Source organism: Panthera uncia, chromosome A2, assembly GCF_023721935.1.
Source record: "Panthera uncia isolate 11264 chromosome A2, Puncia_PCG_1.0, whole genome shotgun sequence".
NCBI classification, from domain to species: domain Eukaryota; kingdom Metazoa; phylum Chordata; class Mammalia; order Carnivora; family Felidae; genus Panthera; species Panthera uncia.
In genome coordinates, this window is record NC_064816.1 from 56510580 (window position 1) to 56531406 (window position 20827).

Genomic DNA, 20827 nt, shown 5'->3' on the forward strand with positions numbered 1-20827 from the left:
TTGCCTGATTGCCAGCATCACACTTACAGTGTTTCTCCCCACTCACCCTCAGTTTCGCTCAGAATTCAATTCCTCCCAGGTTTTCTGTCCCAGGACTTCGCATCTGGGCAGCACAGCCTTCAGCTTCTTTCTTGCAATTCTCCCCTCCCCCATCCCCTGCTGACATCAGCCCTTCTAGGTTCTGACCCGCCCTGAGGCCCCATCTCCTCATCTGGGGGCAGCTGGAGAGAACAGCAGTGGCAAAGCAACAGAGGACAATTCCCACCCATACTGTGCGTGCCATGAGGCGGCAACTTTCCCCATCACCCAAGGAGAAAACCTCTTTCTCTTTAGTGGCTGCTGACAACAGATGAGGTGCTGCTGGGGTTGACATCTTTAGATATATACCACCTTCCTGAAATGTCACAAAGTTTTCTTTACATTGCTTTCCAAAACAGTTCCTATCTTTTATTGCAAACAGTTACGTTTTGAATAAGAAGTTTCACCCAAAGTATTTTTCAAACTGTGAGTCAACTGATTGTGCCCTGTATGTTTTAAAATTAATTTCCACGAAGTGCTGGAATCTTCAAAAGGAGTCCAGACCGAGATGCAGAGACCAGGGATCTTAGCAAAACGGGGCTCTCAGTTCTCTCTGCCAAGAAGTGGAGGCAGCTAAAGAATGAGGGAACCGGGCTGGGCTGGGCTTCAAAGGAAGAAGGAAATCTCAGGGCTCCCAGTACCTGGAGGTCACAGCTCTGATCAAAGGACAGTTTCTCAAAGGAGCTGGTAGGTTTGCCACGCCGCCATGGAACAAGGGGTGCAAAACTCACCACTGCATGATGAAGCCGTGTTGGCTAGCATTATTCAACTGGCTCCGTCTAATCTAGAGGCTCCTCTTTCCACAGGGAGAATGGTCCTGGGTTTGGGGCGTGAGCTGGGCCTGGGAACATGTCCCAGCTTGGCCTCGCATACTTGCCCCACAACATCCGGCCCCTTGTGGCCTCAGTCAGCAGGTGTTCACCACCAAGCAGCTCTTCTAGCTCACAAACTGAAAGGAGGACATGGGAACGGTGGACGCACAGGCTCCCGTGGGGACCGCCACAGGGGGCAGATGGGCAGCAGTGTGGCCGGATTCACACTCCCCAAAGCACACTGACTCTTCTATTCAAAATTTGGGACTACAGCGGGACACAGAAATGCGGTGCTTTGTATTAAGTTTCCCAGCTGCTTGATATGTTGTGGGTTGAGACTTTTTTAAAAAAAGAAAATCAAAGGAGGAAAAGAGGGTTGGAAAAAAGGTAAAGGCCGCTCAACCACGCTTTCTAATCATCCCTTTCTGCACCCGCCTCTTTCATGGACCCTCTGCTACCCAAAATAATTTGAAACGAATCCAATTCCTATTGTCAATTCTCAGTGAGAACCCACAGAGAGGCTGAGCCTACTTTATTTTCTCCTTTCCTTCACACGGATGAATTTTCTTCATGGTTTGTCAACTCCTATGGATGCCAATTTCTAATTTTAGAACAGTTTCCAAATGTTGGTGGCTTCGTGGGGATAATATAGCTCAATGTATACGCAGTGTAAATTATTACCTATGTGAAAAATGATTCCCTCCTTTATGGCAAAAATTACTAATTGACTCAACTCGATATTAAGTACATAAAAGGTTCTTGCTAAGTGTTTACTAAAGGTTGCAAAAGACTCTCCAGGAAAGGATTTCATTTTTGCAGGATGTCACCTCATCTACAGGGGAGGGGATCACCTACTATGAGCACCTACTGTATGCCAGCCCCAAAGTGCCTTTACATGGCTCATGACATTTCACAGACAAAGAATCTGAGGCTTGCAACTGGAAAGTGAGCAAGCTAGGACTCAAATCCAGGGGTGTCCTGCCCAGGGCATGTGCTCTCCTCCACCAGAGCATTTGCTTAAAAAACTTGATACAAAGACAAGTAACAGATTCAAGTAAGTATTTTTCTCCTTTTAAAAAAGCTATGCCCAGATGAGCTAAGACACAAACTCCACAAGAACAGAAGAGAAAATAAATCTGTAACCCATCAAAGCGTATTTGCTCTCCAAGCTGTGCAAATGCAAACAGGAAATGTCACAAGTACTGAAGAAATCTACGCAGGTTTTTAGCATAAGCCTAATGTTTGGGGGCTTCAAAAAGGTATTTCTTAAAAGGTTCTATTTTCATATCCACAAATACAGCCCGACATATGTAGAGACAGCTAATGAGCAATATCGCATAAATAAAACAGGCTTGGAGTCAGAAAACTACAGCCCATGGGTCATGCTGGGCTCGGTGCCATTCTGTAACGTGGTCAAAGAAGGACGGAGGGTGATGGCCACAGCCAGCACACCAGTCTGAAAAGCTCTGAGGGCGACTTAGAACATGGAAAAAACCAAATAAATAAATAAAAATAAGTTGTGAAAGGTTGCCTGTCCCCCACGAGCAGCACACCCTGATGCAGCACCCCGTAACAGCCTTCGGAGAGGCAGGGGCCATCTGCAGGAGGAGGAATGCCCCCAAGAGACAGTGGCCAGTATGATCAGGTCAGTCCTGGCTCTTCCAGAAACCCTGGGCATGTGATGTCGCCTCAGAAAGGTCCATGTTGCTCTTATATAAAATGGAGGTCACATCACTTCCCTACAGATTGCTGTGAGGAAAAAAGAAGATAATTTCTGATGTGTGTCTACTGTAGGGCCTGGCAATAGTAGGTGCTGAATGAATTGTAGCCATCATGATAATTACTATTACCAACAACTGACTTGTTGGAGAAGGTGATACATAAGCATCTGAAACAACGAACTGAAGAGTTGAGGCAGGGTCAGAGTTCACGTGAGAGGGACCTCTGTGTTGGAGGGCCAAGGCCGCCAGCTCTGTCAGGGGACTGCCCACAGCACTTTGCTCTCAACGAAGCACTTGCAGCACCGATTCCACCCTGACGACAGCTGTGTGCGGCAGGCATCTCCAAGCACGAGCTCAGGATGCATGCGCACACCACCCCACCGCCACCGCCACCAGCAGCAGCTAGCAGGAGACAGGGCTGAGGGGAGACCCAGGTTGAAATCTAGGAGCACTGCTCTTCCCACTCACTAATCCACACTGTCCCCTGGGTTGGGAGGGTGGCCATGTCACATCCCTTCCTGCTACCTGCAGGCACCGAGCTCAGGTGGTGGAGCTCAGGGCTCTGAGGAGCAAGGGACAGAGAGTCCAAGGGAGATGGTGCTGGCCCTCCTGCCCGGCAGGTACCTCCTTCCTCACAGGGGTGGGCTGGCAGCCAGTTGAAGTTTAGAGGGGTACCTGGGGATGGGAGAGGCCGGACAAACACAGGGGCTTCTGAATCCTCCAGTGGCTCCCTATACCATTCAGGATTAAAGCCCCAACTCCTAAGTCACACCCCGGGCCCTCCAGTCCAGTCTTAAGCCGCCCACTGCTTTCCTTAGACATCCCACAGCCAGTTATAATTGAAGCTGCCCTTCCAGAAGATGCCACACTGTCCACACCTCTCGACCTCTGCTCCTCCCCGGAGTACCTGCCACTAGGCCTTTGCAGCTCTCACAACCTACCTCACATGCAGATGACCAATACACTCAGGAACAGACTCTCAGCCCCAACATGACTTCCAAAAAGTGCAAATAAGACACATTTTGCCTATGAAACTGACAAAGATAGAAGCAGTGCTACGCAGGCCCTTTCCCACACTGCTGGAGGAGGTGGGATCGATGGAGCCTTTCAGGAGGGCAATCTGGCAATGTGGATCAGCATTTTTAATGAGCATCTCTTCTCATAAGGAAACAGATCCGTGTAGAGAGACATATATTAAAATATTTTTTTACTACAGCATTGTTTATACGAGTAAAAAACTAGTAACCATTAGGAGGGGAGTAGTTAAATAAATTATGGTATCTCCAAAGAATAAAATACAATGCAGATTTTTTTTAAGTATGATAGAACATTACATACTACCAAGGAAAGATGGCCATGATGAAACATCTGCTTTTCTCTATATAACAGTTGAATATACACTTATATATGCCTACTACTCTACCTATACCTATATATGCCTACCACATACACACACACACACACACACACACACACACACACACACACATACAGGGGTAGGGGACAAGAGCAGAAGGAGGGAGGGTAGAAGGAATGAACTACACAAAGCAGATTATAAACTGCCTCTCAAGTCAAGAGTCTCCTACAGGAAACCTTCCTGGATTGCCCCAGGCTGTTTGTCCCTGAACGCCTCTCAGAGCACTTTTCAAACCCCCTGTGTCAGTGAGCGATACATCCAGGTCCCCATCAGATGGAGTGGCCAGTCTGAACAGGCAGGGTCCGAGCCTTATGTGTCTGTAGTGCCCACCACACAGCCTGGCATATGATAAGAAGGACAGTGGATTGGATGGCTAACAGGAAAAGAATTCCCTAGGGCATAGTTCCCTGGATGAGCCCCGGCCGGGCCCTGTTCCCTTTGGCAAGGCACTTTTGCCGGGAGCTGGGGCACTGGCTCTCTGCCTGGACATAGAACTACTTCCTAACCCAAGCCAGAAATAGCCAGGCCTCCCTCACCTCTGAGTCCCCAGGGGCCCATCAGCATGGCCAATTCAGGCAGCAAGGCAGAGGATATTAATGTCTGGGTGTCCCAGACCCTAGGGCCTCAGCTCATGCAGCCTCACTCGGGAGGCTCGCCGCTCAGCAAGCAGACCCGAGCCAGGCCAAGTCAGGCAGGCAGGGCGTGGCTGGGAGCAGACTGTGCAGGGGGTTATCCAAGCACCACCTTTGCCCAAACATGCCCACTGCTGGCCTTGTAACATTCCCGATTCCCCTGGAAGCATCTTAAAGTTATTTCAGGTACAAAACGTCAACCCTTCTGCAAGGTGGCCCCGAGAGGGAATTCAAAGGGATGGGATGGCCTTTTAAGGGGTAGGGAGGGTTCGGCACAGTGAGGCCCCCTCCAATTGGGTGGGATAGGGCATAGCACTCCTGTGGCACAGGTCAGCAGTGGGCTGCTGCATGGAGTTCCCGTGCCTCCAACCCCAGCCCACCCCTAGGCCGCAAAGGGAGAGATATCTCCTGCCCCTGTTCCTAGTTCTGAGGAGAAAATGGCAGAAGGGGGTAAGAGCCCGTCCTGGGCATCCTTCCATTGGCGTGGCCAGCCTGCCTGCTCTTGGGCAAAGAGGCCTGACCACCATGCTCTATCCTGAGTGGGCTCACAGTGTGTGGTGTCTAGACACCACTCCAGATCCAAGGTCTCACTGGGCTCTGCCCTCCTGGGGCAAGTGCGGGTCAGGGAGGAGCCTGGCTCCTGCAGCAGCTGGGGTGACAGAGTCACCTCCACGCGGACTGTACCACCCCGTCTCTCTGGCCATCATCCTCTCCGGTCTTTGTCTCTACAAAACAAACAGGATTATGCAACTTGGCGCTGCCTTTCTAAGAATTTCCTTCCTAGAAGGGGGGTGGGGGGGGGGGGGGAGTGTCTGTCAGTGGGCCACACTGACTCTTCGGACTCCAGGTGCATCACAGCTGGTACACGGTCACATGTGGGAGACACTTCTCCTTGACCAAAGGGCAGTGCTGATGGTGGCTTTTCTTTCCCTTTTTTTTCTTCTTCCTCTTCTTTTTAACACCCTTTTGTTTACTTTGATCTTCCTAGAAAGCTTATTTCTGGCATGTAGGGAGAGAGTTTGGGTGCAGGCTTACTTCTCCCCCGTGATTTTACAGCATACCTCAGAGATATTGCAGGTTCCATTCCAGGTCAATTATGGCAATAAAGTCAAATAAGTTTTCTGGTTTCCCAGTACATATGAAAGTTCTATTTATACAATACCAGAGTCTATTAAGTATGCAATAACATGAGGTCTAAAAAAAAAGTACATACCTTAATTTAAAAATACTTTATCCTTGGGATGCCTGGGTGGCTCATCAGCTAAGTGTCTGACTTTGGCTCAGGTCATGATCTCATAATTCGTAGGTTCAAGCCCCGTGTCGGGCTCTGTGCTGACAGCTCGGAGCCTGGAGCCTGCTTCGGATTCTGTGTCTCCCCCTCTCTCTGCCCCTCCCCCTACTCACGCTGTCTCTCTCTCTCTCAAAAATAAATAAAACACTAAAAAAATAAAAATAAATAAAAACATTTTATCTTTATTGCTAAAAAATACTAACCTTCCGAGCTTTCAGCAAGTCGTCAGCACTGATCACAGATCACCATAACAAGTACGGTAATGAAAAAGTTTGAAATGTTGCAAGAATTACCAAAACGTGACACAAAATGCACAAATGCCCTTGGAAAAAACGGTACCAACAGACTTCCTCGATGCGGGGTTCCCACCAACTTTCAACTGGTAAAGAACACAGTTACCTGCAGAGGGCAGTAAAATGAGGTGTTGTCTGTATTTTGAAACTTTTCAAACCTAAGCAACTTGGCAAGTAGCGTATCGCCCATGTACGCTTCACCTCAAGTCATTGCTCACTAGGTTGTGCCACATCTACACAACTACGTGTTGTCTCCAGCTACATCCACACACTCACACGCATGCTTTTTGGCTGAAGCTAATTGCGCATGAGCTGCAGTCATCAACACTTCACCCCGAAATACTTCGGCTGTACCTCCTGAGAACAAGGATGTTGATATCTTGTGTCTGGAAACATAAACCACTCCCTACTCCCGCACCTGGGACACTGCACATCAACAGAATACTTTTCTAGTATAAGATCTACATTTGATTTTTTCCAACTGTCGCAAAAACGTCCCTACTCCCCCAACCCAGGACTCAACCGAGGATCACACGTTGGATTTGGTTGACGTGGTCCTTCACTCACCTTTAATCTAAACTGGTCTCACCCTCTGATTGGCCTTTCAGGATACTGACATTTTTGAAGAGTCCAGGGCAGCTGTTTTGAAGAATGTCCTTCACTTTGGATTTGTATGGCTGTATCCTCATGATTGGATTTAGGTTAACATTCTCAGTAGAGAAATGACATAAGTAACGCGATGCCCTTCTCGGTGTGTCCCGTTATTGGGGATAAGAAGTTATGGTGGTAACCACCTAGATTTCTCCAGTGTTAAAACAGGAGGTATTTTCTAAAGATAGCCCCACAAGTGTCTCCTGTCCACATGCTCTGTTTATAAGGTGACAGAAAACTCTTCCCACACTACAGTGAGATGGATATCCCTTCCCCAGACCATGGGTGGCACTCTATGCTTTAATCAACGGCATATGGTGAAACGGACATGATGTGACCTTGGAGACTAGATGGTAAAATGCCTTGCATTTCTACTTCCTTTCTCGGGCCCCAGCTGCCATGCTGTGAGGAAGCCTAAAACAGCTACACTAAGAGACCACATGGAAACGGGTCTGCCCAGCTGAGGTCCTGAGAGTCAGCATCAACTTCCAGATGTAGGAGTGAAAGACAGTTCTGGATGATTCCAGCCCCCAGCCATGAAAACAACCTTGGCCATCAAGTCACCCCCAGCCCTCACATCTTCCCAGATGAGGCCCAAGACCGTATGTAGCAGGGACAAGCTATTCTTATGCCCCCTCTGAACTTGACACCCAGAATCCATGATCATAATAGAGTGGTTGTTTTATGCTACTAAGTTTTGAGGTGATTTTTTAATTTAGGAATATACAACTGCAACCATATCCTTTTCCTTCCATAAGTAATAAGTAATCTGAGAAGTGATGTTATAAGACCATATGATTATCCAATTTCTCAACAGGCTTTCATCCAATAGTTTTATTTTTTTAATTTTTATTTATTATTTTTTATATTATCTTTTTAATTTACATCCAAATTAGTTAGCATATAGTGCAACAATGATTAAGATTCCTTAATGCCCCTTACCCATTTAGCCCATCCCCCCTCCCACAACCCCTCCAGTAACCCTGTTTGTTCTCCATATTTATGAGTCTCTTATGTTTTGCCCCCTCTCTGTTTTTATATTATTTTTGCTTCCCTTCCCTTATATTCATCTGTTTTGTCTCTTAAAGTCCTCATCTGAGTGAAGTCCTATGATATTTGTCTTTCTCTGACTAATTTCACTTAGCGTAATACCCCCTAGTTCCATCCACGTAGTTGCAAAGGGCAAGATTTCATTCTTTTTGATTGCCAAGTAATAGTCCATTGTATCTATATACCACATCTTCTTTATCCATTCATCCATCGATGGACATTTGGGCTCTTTCCATACTTTGGCTATTGTTGATAGTGCTGCTATAAACATGGGGGTGCATGTGGTCCTTCGAAACAGCACACCTGTATCCTGTGAATAAATGCCTAGTAGTGCAATTGCTGGGTCGTAGGATAGTTCTATTTTCACTTTTTTGAGGAACCTCCATAGTGTTTTCCAGAGTGGCTGTACCAGTTTGCACTTAGTAGTTTTAGATGAATTCATGAGTTTTACCTGAATTATTATTACAAGAGTGGCAACACTGATTGTTTATTATTCTTTCTATATGTATTAGTTGTCATTCTTAAAAACGGTTTTCTGTTCCTTATTCTCCTTTGGTTTCTATATATTTTTATATCGGTATGGACCTAGATTCTTTTTTTAAAATTCAATGTGTTATAACTCCATTTCTGTCATTACTCATTTTGTTGCTCAAACAAGATATTCCAAATTTGGCTAGTGGGATCTCTTTCAAGATGGCTCCTCTGTCCTAGGTAGATTCACATGCCCTCGTCATTTTTTAAACACATCTTTACTTTTTTACAAAGTAAGATGTTCTAGGCTCAGCTTGTCAACATCCTGCTCCATTCTTGGAACGGCCCATTTTCAGGGGACACTGGTTCCTTTCAGTTAGAAACAGTTATTTAGAAATCAAGGTCTAGGAAAAAGGAGTGCTTACTGAGGTGTCTTTATTTTCGGGGTTCTCTCAGGGAACAGAGCTAAGAAGAATGCATTTCTTTAAAACCATGGGTTTGTGCTAATTCCTCTAATTTCAAAGCAATACCACAGGGCTCTAACTGTCCTCCCCCGTCCCATGTTTGCACCTCCTTCTCCTCCAGGGAGAACTCTAGTTCCTCATAACATCAATGCTCATTTGTTCAGTCCTGTGATGCAAATAAAACAGTTTGGAACTGCCACACCAATTCTACTGCTGAAAACAAACCTACTACCTGAAGTTCAAGATTTCTCTTCTTCCTTAGAATACACTTCATTGAGGATGTACAGAGTACTCTATTTAAAAGTTACCCCGCTTTATTCATAATTAAATGGTTTATTCTGAGATAATTATAGATTTATAGGCAGAAGTTGGTAATAATACAGAAAAATCCATTTAGCTCTTCACCCAGTTTCTCCCAGTGTGAACACCCTGAATCACTATTGGACAACATCGCAACCAGGAAAGTGACACTGATGTAATCCAGTAGTCTTACTCAGATTTCACTAGTTTTATATGCACTCATTTGCGCATATCCAGTTCTATGCAATTCTATCACACGCATAAGTTCCACGGTGCCGCCATCACCCGGGGCCACTGTTTTCCATGTTTTATAACCACACTCCCCTTCTTCTCTTCTACACCCACCTCCGATTTCCCTGACCCCTGGCAACCACTAACCTGTTCTCCAACTCTATAATTTTTTCATTTCAAACATGTTATAGAAATGGAATCACACGATATTTAACCATGTGAACTGGGCTTTGTTTACTCAACCTAATTCCCTAGAGATTCATCCAAGATCCATCTTTGTATCTTTTATTGCCAAGTAGTATTCTACGTATGGACATACCACCTTTGTTTATGATTCACCTGTTGAAGAGTATCTGGGTTGACTCCAGCTTTTGGTTATCATGAATAAAGCTTCGATTAGCATTCACTTTGTATAAATGTTGTTTTTGCTTCTCCGGGATAAATGCCAAAGAGTGTAATCACAGGGTTTTACGGTAACTGCAAGCTTAGTTTTATAAGAAACTGCCAAACTATTTCCAGAGCAGTTGTACTATTTTACATTCCCACCAACAATGCATGAGTGACCTAGTTTTTCCACATACTCATCAGCATTTGGTGTTGACACAATTTTTAATTTTAGCTATCTTGATAGGTAAGTAGTGATATCAAATTGTGAGTTTAATTGGCATATCTCTAGTGGCTAATGATGCTGAATGTCTTTTCATGTGCTTATTTGCCATCTGTATATCCCCTTGGTTAATTTTCCTAATTGGATTGTTTTTTATTTATTTATTTAGCTGGTACAGTTTGAAAGTTCCTTATTTTTCTAGATACCAGTCCTGTCTTTGCTATATGGTTTGCAAATATCTTCTCCCAGTCTGTAGTTTCTCTTTTCATCTTTTTACAGACTCTTTCACAGAATAAAAGTTTAAAATTTTGATGAGGTCCACTGTATCCTTTTTTCCCTTTATGCATCATGGTGCATGGTGGTTTTAATTTCAGTTTCCAGATGTTGTTAGCATACAGGAATCTGTAATGCAATTAATTTTTGTCTGTTGTCTTGTGACCTTGATAAACTCACTTATTAGTTCTAGGAGGTTTTGTTATTTGTGTGTGTGTGTGTGTGTGTGTGTGTGTGTGTGTGTGTTTAGAGCTCCTTAGGATTTTCTATGTAGATGACCATGTCTGCATGCACATAAGCACAGCTTATTTTTTCCTTTCTAATCCACATGGCTTTAATTTATTTTTCTTGTCTTACTGCAGTGGTTAGTGTCTTACCAGTGGCTTAACTCCAGGCTGTGTTTAAGTAAAAGTAGTGAAAGCAAATATCCTTGCCTTGTTCCTGATCTTAGGGTCAAAGCATTCACTATCTCATCATTATATAAGATGTTAGATATAGGGTTTTTTGGTACATGCTCTTCTTAACAAGTTAAGGTAGTTCCTTTCTAGTCCTAATTTTCTGAGAGTTTTTATCATAAAGGGTACTGATTTTTGTCATGTACCTTTCTATATACATATATATATATATATATATATACACATGTATGTGTGTATATATATATACATATATGTACATATATACACATATATACGTATATATGTATACACACACACAAATATAACAATGTTATATTGTTTAAATAAACAATATTATATATGTGTTATATATTTGGTTTGCAAATATTTTGAGGATTTTTGTGTCTATGTTCATGAGAGATATAGTTTCCTTTTGTTTTTGACTGGTTTGGTAATACTATTTGTCAAAGTAATACTGGTCTCTCTTCTGGAAAAGAATATGTAAATTGGGTTTTAATTTTTCTTTAACTTTTTGGTAGAAATCTCCAGAGAAACAACTTGGGCATGGAATTTTCTTTTTCTAAGGTTTCAAATTCATGAAGTTAATTCCTTGAGTGGTTATAGAACTATTCAGGTTATCAATTTCATCCTGGTTGTTTTAGTAGTTTGTGGTTTTGCAGGAACTGGTACATTTCTTCTGTGTTGTCAAATTTATGAGCATAAAGGGGTCTGTAGTATTACCTTATTCTCTTCTAATGGCTGTGTTGGAGTCTGCAGGGATGTAACCTGTCTCTCTGATACTGGTGATTCACGTCTTCTCTCTTTATTTTTGTCAGTCTTGCTGGCCGTTTATTAATTTTATTAATTTTTTTTCCAAGAACCAGCTTTTTCTTTCATTAATTCTCTCTACTGTTTTCCTGTTTCAGTTACATTGATTTCTGTTCTTTATTATTTCCTTCCTTCTGCTTGCTTTGGCTTTATTTTATTCTTCTTCTAGTTTCTTGAGATAAAACCTTTAATTTGAAACTTTTCTTCTTTTCTAATGTAAGTATTCACTGCTGTGAATTTCCCTTTTACCTACTTAAACTATATCCTGCATATTTTGATATGCTGATTTTAATTCTTTTAAGCTCGTTAACATTTGTTTTATGGCCTCCGATATAGTCTTGGTTCCATACGTGCTTGAAAAAAATACGCATTCTGTGATCATTGGAGTGTTCTTTGTATGTCAATTAGATTCTATTGGTTAGTTGCGTCGTTTAGGAATTTTACATCTTTGATGATTTTGTTTAGTACTTCTATCATTTGAACTCTGATGTCCTCCCTACCATTATTTTAAGCTTGTGTATTTCTCCTTTCAGACCTACAGTTTTTGCTTCATGTATTTTAAGATTCTGTTCTTTGGTGCATATACATTTAGGATTGCTATGTCTTCTTGGCAAAGCAATCCTTTTACCCTCATATCATGTCCTTCCTTGCGTCCAGAAATTTTCTTGGTTCTTAAGTATTTTATTTGATATTAATATAGCCACTCCAACGTTTTGTGGATCAATGTTTCTATGACATATCTTTTTTTCTACACATTTACTTTCAGCCTATGTCACTGCATTTCTAATACACAGCCGTGTGTGTGTGTGTGTGTGTGTGTGTGTGTGTGTGTGTGTGTGAAATCTATTCTGGAATCCTCTGCCTTTCAATTGGTATATTTAAACTGTTTACCTTTAAGGTTATTATTGCCACATGAAAGCTTAGGTCTACTGAAACCTTAAGTAGTGCTACTTATGACTACTTAAAGCTTAAGTAATTGCCATGTTAAAGCTTAAGTCACTGCATTATGTTTTCTGATTGTCCGCTGTTTCTCATTCTCCATTTCTTTTCTTGCCTCCCTATGGGTTAAACATTTCATAGGATTCCATGTTGATTTACTACTAGTGCTTTTGAGTATATTGCTTCCTAAAACTCCCTTAGTGGTTACACTGAGCATTATAATGTACACATGTAACTTACCATAATCTACAGGTATCAATGCTCTACAATGTACAATATGGCATGGAAGCCTTACTTCCATGTAGGTTCTTTTTAACACCTTAGGTTTGAGCATATTTCTTCTACATACATTTGCCTCACATCAGATGGTGTTAATTTTTTGTTTCGACCATCAAATGTGATTTTAAAAACTCACGAGAAGGATAATCTACTGTATTTATCCATAGTTTTGTTTTTTCCATTGTTCTTTCTTGTTTATGTTCCAAGATTATTTCTTTTATCATTTTATTTCTGTTTGAAGAACTTACTTTAGCCATTCTTTTTTTAAGATTTTTAAGCAATCTCTACACCCAACATGGGGTTTGAACTCACAACCCTGAGACCAAGGGTTGCACACTCTGCCAATTGAGCCAGCCAAGAGCCCAAATTTAGCCATTCTTTATGGGTAGATTGGCTGGCAACAAACTCTCTTGGTCTTCTGTAATCTGAGAATGTCTTTATTTTCTCTTCATTATAAAGGATAGTTTTTCCAGGTATAGAAATCATGGTTATGAATTTTTTTTTCTTTCAGTACTTGAAAAATATGCCACTTCCTTCTGGCTTCATAGCTTTAAATGAGACTCCACTGTCATTCAAACTGGTGTTACCTTGTAAGGAATACATTGGTTTTCTCTGATTGCTTTCAAGATTCTTCTGTCCTCACTTTTTACAAGTTTCATCATTATCGCTCTAGGTGTGTATTTCTTTAGATTTGTCTTCTTTGGAATTTGCTCAGCTTCTTGAATCAGAGCCTTTATTGTGCTATTCTGGTCTTCTTGCTTCATCAGAGGCCACAGGGGCTCTCATTGATCCCTGCTGGTGTTGCCTGTGGGGGCAGAAAGTGCCTCTCCCAGGCTGTGAGGACAAAGAGTACTTCCTTGACACCCACTGGTTGCCATTCCTGGCCGGTACTTCCTTGTCTTATTTCCTCACCAGCCAGGGATCTGTCCTGCCAGCGTCAGGCCTCTCGGGGTCTCCAGGTGGTGGAAGAAAGTCTCTGACCTACAGTACACAAGGACCACTGCTCCAGTAACTTGTGGCAGGATGTCCCCTGTTGGTGCCAGCAGGCTGCCAGTGTCTCTAGGTGGGAGAAAGGATTCTCTGGTCCACAGGACAAAGAATGCTTCCCAGACCAGGACTTCCTAGCAACCTGGCATCTCCAGGTAGGGGAAAGGAGATTTTGACTGACTGGACAAAGAGTGCTCCCAGTCTGGGCCACTTGTGGCAGGATGCCCCTGCTGGTGCTGTTGAACCACTGGGGTCTCTGGGTGGAAGAAGAGGGTCTCTGGCCCATAGGGAAGGAGAGTGCTTCCTGGGGCCACTCATCAGTGGTACTCCTGCTTGGTCTCCCTCACTGAGGCCACTGGGCCTATCCAGTATGGCTGACAGGACTCCCTGCCAATCTGGTGAAACGATAAGCCTACCTGGGCAGTTGTCTGCCACAGGTTAGGGGCTGAAGATACTGACCTTGGGTTGTTCTCTGTCACTGGGTGGGGCAATCAGGGGACACCTAGGCTGCTGTGTTGACCCTCTAGTCCAAGAGTCCCTAGCCAGTGCCCCTTCCTCTCCCTAGCTTTCAGACTTCTCCCATGGTTGCCTCTCCATTTATTTAAGAGTGCATAATTGTACCTAGTGAGAAGGAGCAAGGAGAAATGAGTCTAGCCATCTTGTCCACACTAGAAGTCCCCTCAAATTAACACTGTTCCTCTGTGTGGAGTGGCATCTACCTGATAGACAGGTTCATTTATTTCTGTCGTTATTAATTTTTCACTCCATCTTTGTTTATGCAATTGTCAAAGAAGCAACACACTACTATGGTTCACAAGTCGACTATACATAAAAGGCACATTCGGAGACGTCACATCCCCTTCCGTCTTCCTGGCCCATTTCCATTCACCCGCTATGGGTAACGATCTCATTAGTTTCTGATTTACCCTTCTGGAGTTTCTTTTTGAAAACTAAGGAGATTCAGGGGCACCTGGGGGAGCTCAGTCAGTTCAGCGTCTGACTCTTGGTTTCTGCTCAGGTCATGATCTCATGGTTCGTGAGTTTGAGCCCTACATCTAGCTCTGCACTGACAGCAAGTATGGAGCCTGCTTGGGATTCTCTCTCTCCCTCTCTGTCTGTTCTTCCCCCACTCGTGCTTTCACTATCTCTTTCAAAACAAACTTCAAAAAAAATTTTTTTAAAGAAAACTAAGGAAATTCATACATTTCTACCTCTTTTTCTTATTTAAGCAGAGGCTTGATTTTGGCCTCAGAATCCCAGTCAGCAGTTGACTGTTCTAGCCCAGCGACTTAAAATCTTCATCACGTGGATGCCCCTCCTATAAGAAGCCCTTCGGATGCCTCCTTGACTCCATGTACCCTTCACATTCCTTTGTTTGTTGAGTCGTGGGTCTGCTTTCCTTCTTTAAATTCTACTGATGCAGCTTTCCTCATAATCCTTACTCTCCCTTCAATCACGAACATATTGGAGTCGATCTAAAAGAAAACAGGGGTGTTTACCTTAATGGAATAAACGTATTCTGTCAGGGTTTGCTATAAAATGAATTCCTGTGAAGCGAATCCCAGTTTCCAATGCATATTCCAGTACACTAGGGGGGACGTGGTCACAGGACATAATTAATACCACATTTAAAGGAGCTGCCTACATTTTTAAGATCACATATTCATGAGGGAAGCACGGTATTTTCAATAAAACACTGCTGACAAAACACAACATGTTAACAATTATACTTCACCACACTTTTTTAAATGTCACAAAATACAAATACCAGAAATGACAACACAACACTGTCACAGCTCTGGCAGACTAATCTGTTACCTCATACACAGTTCCCACGTACGGGCAAACATCCCGGGTCTTGGCAATTGAGCTCAGTTTCTTCTAACTAGACTCAGAAGCCTTCACACTAACTCTACTCCCAGATACCTCTGCTGTGGCTTCTGTATCACTTGAACCCACCAGGCCCCTTTCCAGGCGCCTCCCACTCACAATGGCAGTTATGTGTGCTTCCGGATCCTGGGGTTGGTGAAAACTTGATGAGAAAGCAGGTTTCCCTCAGAGGTGGCTGGGAGCTCTCTTTCATTTGCTCGGGAGGCACACCGCAAACGTTTACTGAGCATCTACAAAGGAGCAGGCTGCATGGCCTAACCCTTCCAAGCGCCCACACAGTGACTGACACAGAGTAGGTTATCCTGCAAGTACCATCAGTCTGGGTTAGGCAACGTCACCAGCTAAGAACCAACAACCAGGAGTGAACTAGCAGATTCTACGACATGTTCTATTTATTCTGCCCCTAGCTGGCATTCTCCTCAGATGCTACTAGCGTATCCAAAATATGTGCCGAGTCTGACCATTGTAACAGGAGACAATGAAACGACCTATATTCCTCCTGGGAGAAGAGCAGAAAGCGCAGAATCCTACAGGTTTGCGTGGTGAAATTATTGTGGTGAGACAGTGCGTGAATTCAAGCAAAATATGAAATGCTGCTTTTCAAAGACCTTTCATGAGCTGTTTAACATGGGTAAATAACATAACCGCCCTGTGCTTGAGTTCCAACTCCAGGACTTTAGGCTTCTAAGAACAACTAAAACACCTCTAAACTGATTTTGGTTCATTTAAAACTGCACAAGGCGTGATGCCATCAAGAGCCCTCACCTACAAGCCCTGGAGGTTCTAAATCCTATAAAAACTGGAATGCTTTCCCTGAGTCATCACTGGGGTTCTCAGTGTCCAAGGGGAGGGTCTGATGTCACTTTCAGATGCGGCAGGAGCCGTGCGCCTGCACCTTCCCCCACAGGTGTTGAGGCCGCAGGTGCAGGTGTCAAGTGAAGAGCTGAGTTGCCAATGATGAGCAGGCCAGAAGCCCTTCCCTCAGAAGGGCCAGCTCCCTTGTGGGGAAGGGCCGTCAGGTTCCTCCAGGACCAGTGCTGGGGTGGGAGGGACTGTTCTACAGAGTACCCCTCTCCTCCCCCTTTTTGCCTGCTCTGGATTCTGGATATGGGTGTCGTGATGTGGGAATAAGAATCACTTCCTGACCGGGAGCTCAAACGAGGGCAAGAGATAAGGCAATGCCAGGATGTGGTGGCCAGCACAGAAGCTGGGAAACACATAGCTCTGCCAAGAGGATCCAGAGAGGCTTCCTGGAGCAGGAAATGGTTGAGCTGCCTTCAGGGGATGGAAGAACTGATGAGATGAATACTGATGATAGTAGGGGAAGCACATTGCAGACAAGAACCAAGAAGAAGCACCGGGTGTAGCCCAAAGCTCCTGCAGGCCAGTGCTGCTGGTGGGAGAGGAAGAGGTGGGGCTGCAGGAGCTGTGAGCAGAGGGCAGCTCAGGGCTGAGTGCCCAGGACCAAGATGGTCAGTCTGTAAGGATGGTTAGGACCACATCTTGAGCAGGGGATTAGTAGGGTCAATTTGTGGCAATAAGAAGTCTAGACTATGGAGACTGCCACTAAAGGCAAGGAGAACTTCCGGGGTGACTGCTTTCGCAGGTAAGAGATGACGGGGCATTGGGGATGCAGAGGACAATTTTTAACTATTTAGGAAGCACAGGAATGGACTAAATGTGGGAAACACAGAGTCAGGGAGAATAAAGAGCCCAGCAGCCCTCACATTTCCCAGCACAGGGGGCAGGTGGCTCACCGTGCACATCCAGGGGAAGCAGGAGGTTTGTGTAGAGATATGCACTCTGAGGGAGTGGGAAGCCCTTGATGTGGAAGTGTGGTCACAGGTGGCCTTGTGCAGCTCCTGGCACGCACGCCTGGCCCGTCCTGTACTGCTGGCACCCTGCATGAGCTCTCTGACCTTTGACTCTGTGAAGTTTTCCCTGCCAAATCCATGACCCACTTCTGTTCCTAAGGCTTCTCGCAGGTGCAGCAAGACAACGAGCACGCTCACTGACCCTGAGGACGGGAACAAAGCTGCAGATAATCACCACAGGTCATCAGCAAACCAGAGAGCTGCATTCCACAGGCTGCCTTGTGAGGGACGGGCCAGGACGGCGGCGAGCTCCCGGACAAGCCCTTCCCAAGTGCAGGACTTGGTAGAGAGGACGGTCTGCAGAACAGGCACGGCGACCTGGTTGCTTCTGCCGGGCTACGGCCATTTCCATTTCTGAAACCACATCTTCTCGCCCTTCAAAAAGTTAAACAAATCCCAGCCTGAACAGTGGAGGCCGGACTAAAGATTCCAGAATGAGCCAGCCCTCAGTGTAAATCCCACCTCCACCATTTATGAGGTTGTGCAGCCCTGCACGACTGCTTATAGTCCCTGAGGCCCTGAATCCTCACCTGTCCAGTGGGAATGACGGCGTCCACTCCATAAAGCCTCAGGTGAAGGGCCTGGTTCCTATGCACTCAACGAAGAGCTACAGATGGCACCTAAAAGCCGGTATAGCTGGTGGCAAGGCCACAGTCCTCTGGGAGAAGCCATCCCACCCGCTGGGCGGTGATGGCTGCCAGGGACCACAGAGCCAGCAAAGCGGCATGGACAACCAGGGTCTTATCGCCGTGCGCCAGCCAGCCCCAGCCCTGCGGATTAGGTTCCTCTGGCTGACCAACCTGAACCAGCGCTCGGCCGAACTGCCATCTCACACCCCGAATCAATAGCACCAGGCAGGACAGGAGGCGAGTACGCGCGAGGTCTCTCCGACCTCAGACAATGAAGTCTTCCCTCCTCAGCACTCACTCTGCCAACACCACCGAAGATATCGGTGAGGCATGCAGTGAAAAATGGACTCGAAAGAAAGAACAGATGCAGCAAGGCAGGGAGAGAAAGGGAAAAAGACAAACCTTGTACTTAACGCACTTGAGCAATCACCAGGTCTTGTTCAGGCAACACGGGGAGAGCAAGCAGGCCTGTGGCCGTGTACCAGCTCCAGCACGGTTTCTCATCCAGAGGAGATGACGGGGCTCGGGTAGCAGTCTCTGACAGCCTAAACACGCCGCAGCCTGAAAAGCTTTGCAACCCACAATGTTCCCTGTGTGGGGAACCAGCCAGTGGAGGTACACAGAGGGGCTCATATGGCCATGGCTGTTTACAACCAGCTGTGTCCCAGTAAGCAAGAAGAACAGCCCAGGATTAGAGACTTCTGTCACTCCTGCCCAGAAGGGAGAGGGAGAGCAGCCCCCGTCCAAACAAATACAACTTTAGAATGAAGGAGGGAAGGACCGAGCTGAGGACCGAGTGGGAGATTAGTAGCACCCCTCCTGAAGCGGGTCACCGCCCAGGGAAAGAGTCAGTGGTGATGGGGCAGCATCTGTGGTTGTTATCCGCTTGAGGGTGCCTCACTTGGTCCCTAGGTTTTAGAAGACAGGGATGAAAACCTGGGCTCTCCAAAGAAACAAGGTGCCGGACCTAAGTCTAGCCCCCAGAGAGAAGGCACTGTGTGATCTCAGAGTTCCTAACGGCTCAAAAAGGGGAGGGTCTAAACATGGGAGCACCTGGGGCCCTCCCACCAGGAAGAAAGATTCTAATGAATTTCTGGCTCTTACCCAAAACCCTAAAACAGTGCTTCTCAAATGGAGGTCTAAGAATCACCTATGTGTGCTCCTTAATGTGCTGAAGCTGTGGGCCCCACCTGGGCGAGGCAGCCCCGCCTGGTCCAGGACTCCCCAGGGGAAATCTGTAATTGTCATCCTGGGTGACACTGAGGCCTACAAAGTTCCTCTACAACGGGGTCTCCCACCGCAGCACTGTCAGTGTGTTGGTGCCAGGTGATCGCTTGTCATGGGGCCGTCCCAGGCACTGCACGGTGGTTAGCAGCATCCCAGCCATCTCCCCACTAATGCCAATAGCACCTTCCCCCAGTCCTGACAGGCAATATGTCTAGACATCACCAAATGTCCTCTGGAGGACAAAATCACCCCTGTCACAAACCACTGGTCTATAAAGAGAGGAGGCTAAAGAGGGATCGGAGTCTTTAAAAACTCATTTCTGAGAAACACAACCATGAATGATCTCAATAAAGGGGAAAGGGTTGACAGCTGTCCTCAGGCCAGTGCACCTAAAGATCAAGACACGTCCCTTGCTCGCTGCTCCAAGGGGCATGTCAGATCTCCTGGGAGGGAGGGCAGTGCCTGGCTGGGGGCAGAGGGGCTTTCTGCCATGTGCATCTCGGCATGGGAGCCTTGAGAGCCTGTGACCTGTGGGGTCACCACATCTAGCAGGGCAGGGAGGGTGCAGAGCCCATGGGGAATAACTAAGGAACGGCTCAGCCTGTAAGAACGAGGTCAGGAAAGCTGAGGCCCAGGCAAGCTGAGCCTTTTGGAAAATGCTAAGGACAAAAAAGGGGCTTTTAAAATTGGATCAGGAGCGATAGGAACAAGAAGGGATAGGCCCATATTGGGGTGAAAGGTGTTCAGTTAACAGATGACGGAGAGAAAGAACTATAAACTCCCATTTTCTATCAAGGAGAACAATCTTCAGGCTGAAAAGGGTGAATCAAACACTGATATGAGGGAATTGAAACGCAAGACGGGGAAGAGATTGTGAGAGAACATCCAGTCACACTAAATGAATTCAAATCTCCTGATCCAGATGAATCACATCTCAGCTCTGAATTAACTTACAGAAGAGACATGCTCGTTGCTGGCAATCTCAAGAACTCAGAGAAAATGAGAAGATGCCCAAGACGAGACAATGTCCAATTTAGCAAAGAGGAGAAAAGGTGGATTTTTGAAAACTACAGATTGGTCAGCCAGACACAGATCCCTGAGAGAATTCTATAGTCTAAGTACTCAGAAATGGAAGTGGCAGACTCCAGAAGGAAGCCGAGGCTGGTGGGAAACAAGCCATCCAGACACACTTCCACGCTCTTGTCATAAAGTCATGGGGGGCACCGCCTAGAATGATGAAGACACTGCCTAGAGTTATGGGGACACCGCCCAGAGTGATAGGGACACCGCAAACAGTGATGGGGACACCACCTAAAGTGATGGGGACACTGCCCAGAGTGATGGGGACACCACCTACAGTGATGGGGACACCGCCCAGAGTGATGGGGACACTGCCTACAGTGATGGGGACACCACCCAGAGTGATGGGGAAACCGCCTACAGTGATGGGGACACCACCCAGAGTGATGGGGACACCACCCAGAGTGA

The 20827-nt window shown here is 45.7% G+C and overlaps 1 protein-coding gene across 4 annotated transcripts in view; it reads right to left on the reverse strand.

Annotated features, from left to right (window-relative positions):
* Positions 1 to 20827, reverse strand: part of CHCHD6 (coiled-coil-helix-coiled-coil-helix domain containing 6) — a 249476-nt gene that overhangs the window by 80951 nt on the left and 147698 nt on the right. Inside the window, exon 7 of one of the 4 annotated variants that reach the window (XM_049641127.1) lies at positions 11013 to 15194. The exons of 2 other annotated variants lie outside the window; for them this stretch is intronic. In XM_049641127.1, coding sequence (XP_049497084.1) covers positions 15081 to 15194 — 114 coding nt within the window. In that variant the 3' untranslated portion in view covers positions 11013 to 15080. Of the gene's footprint in view, positions 1 to 11012; positions 15195 to 20827 lie in introns of those variants that run through there. One more of the 4 variants, XM_049641129.1, reaches the window with a different exon arrangement.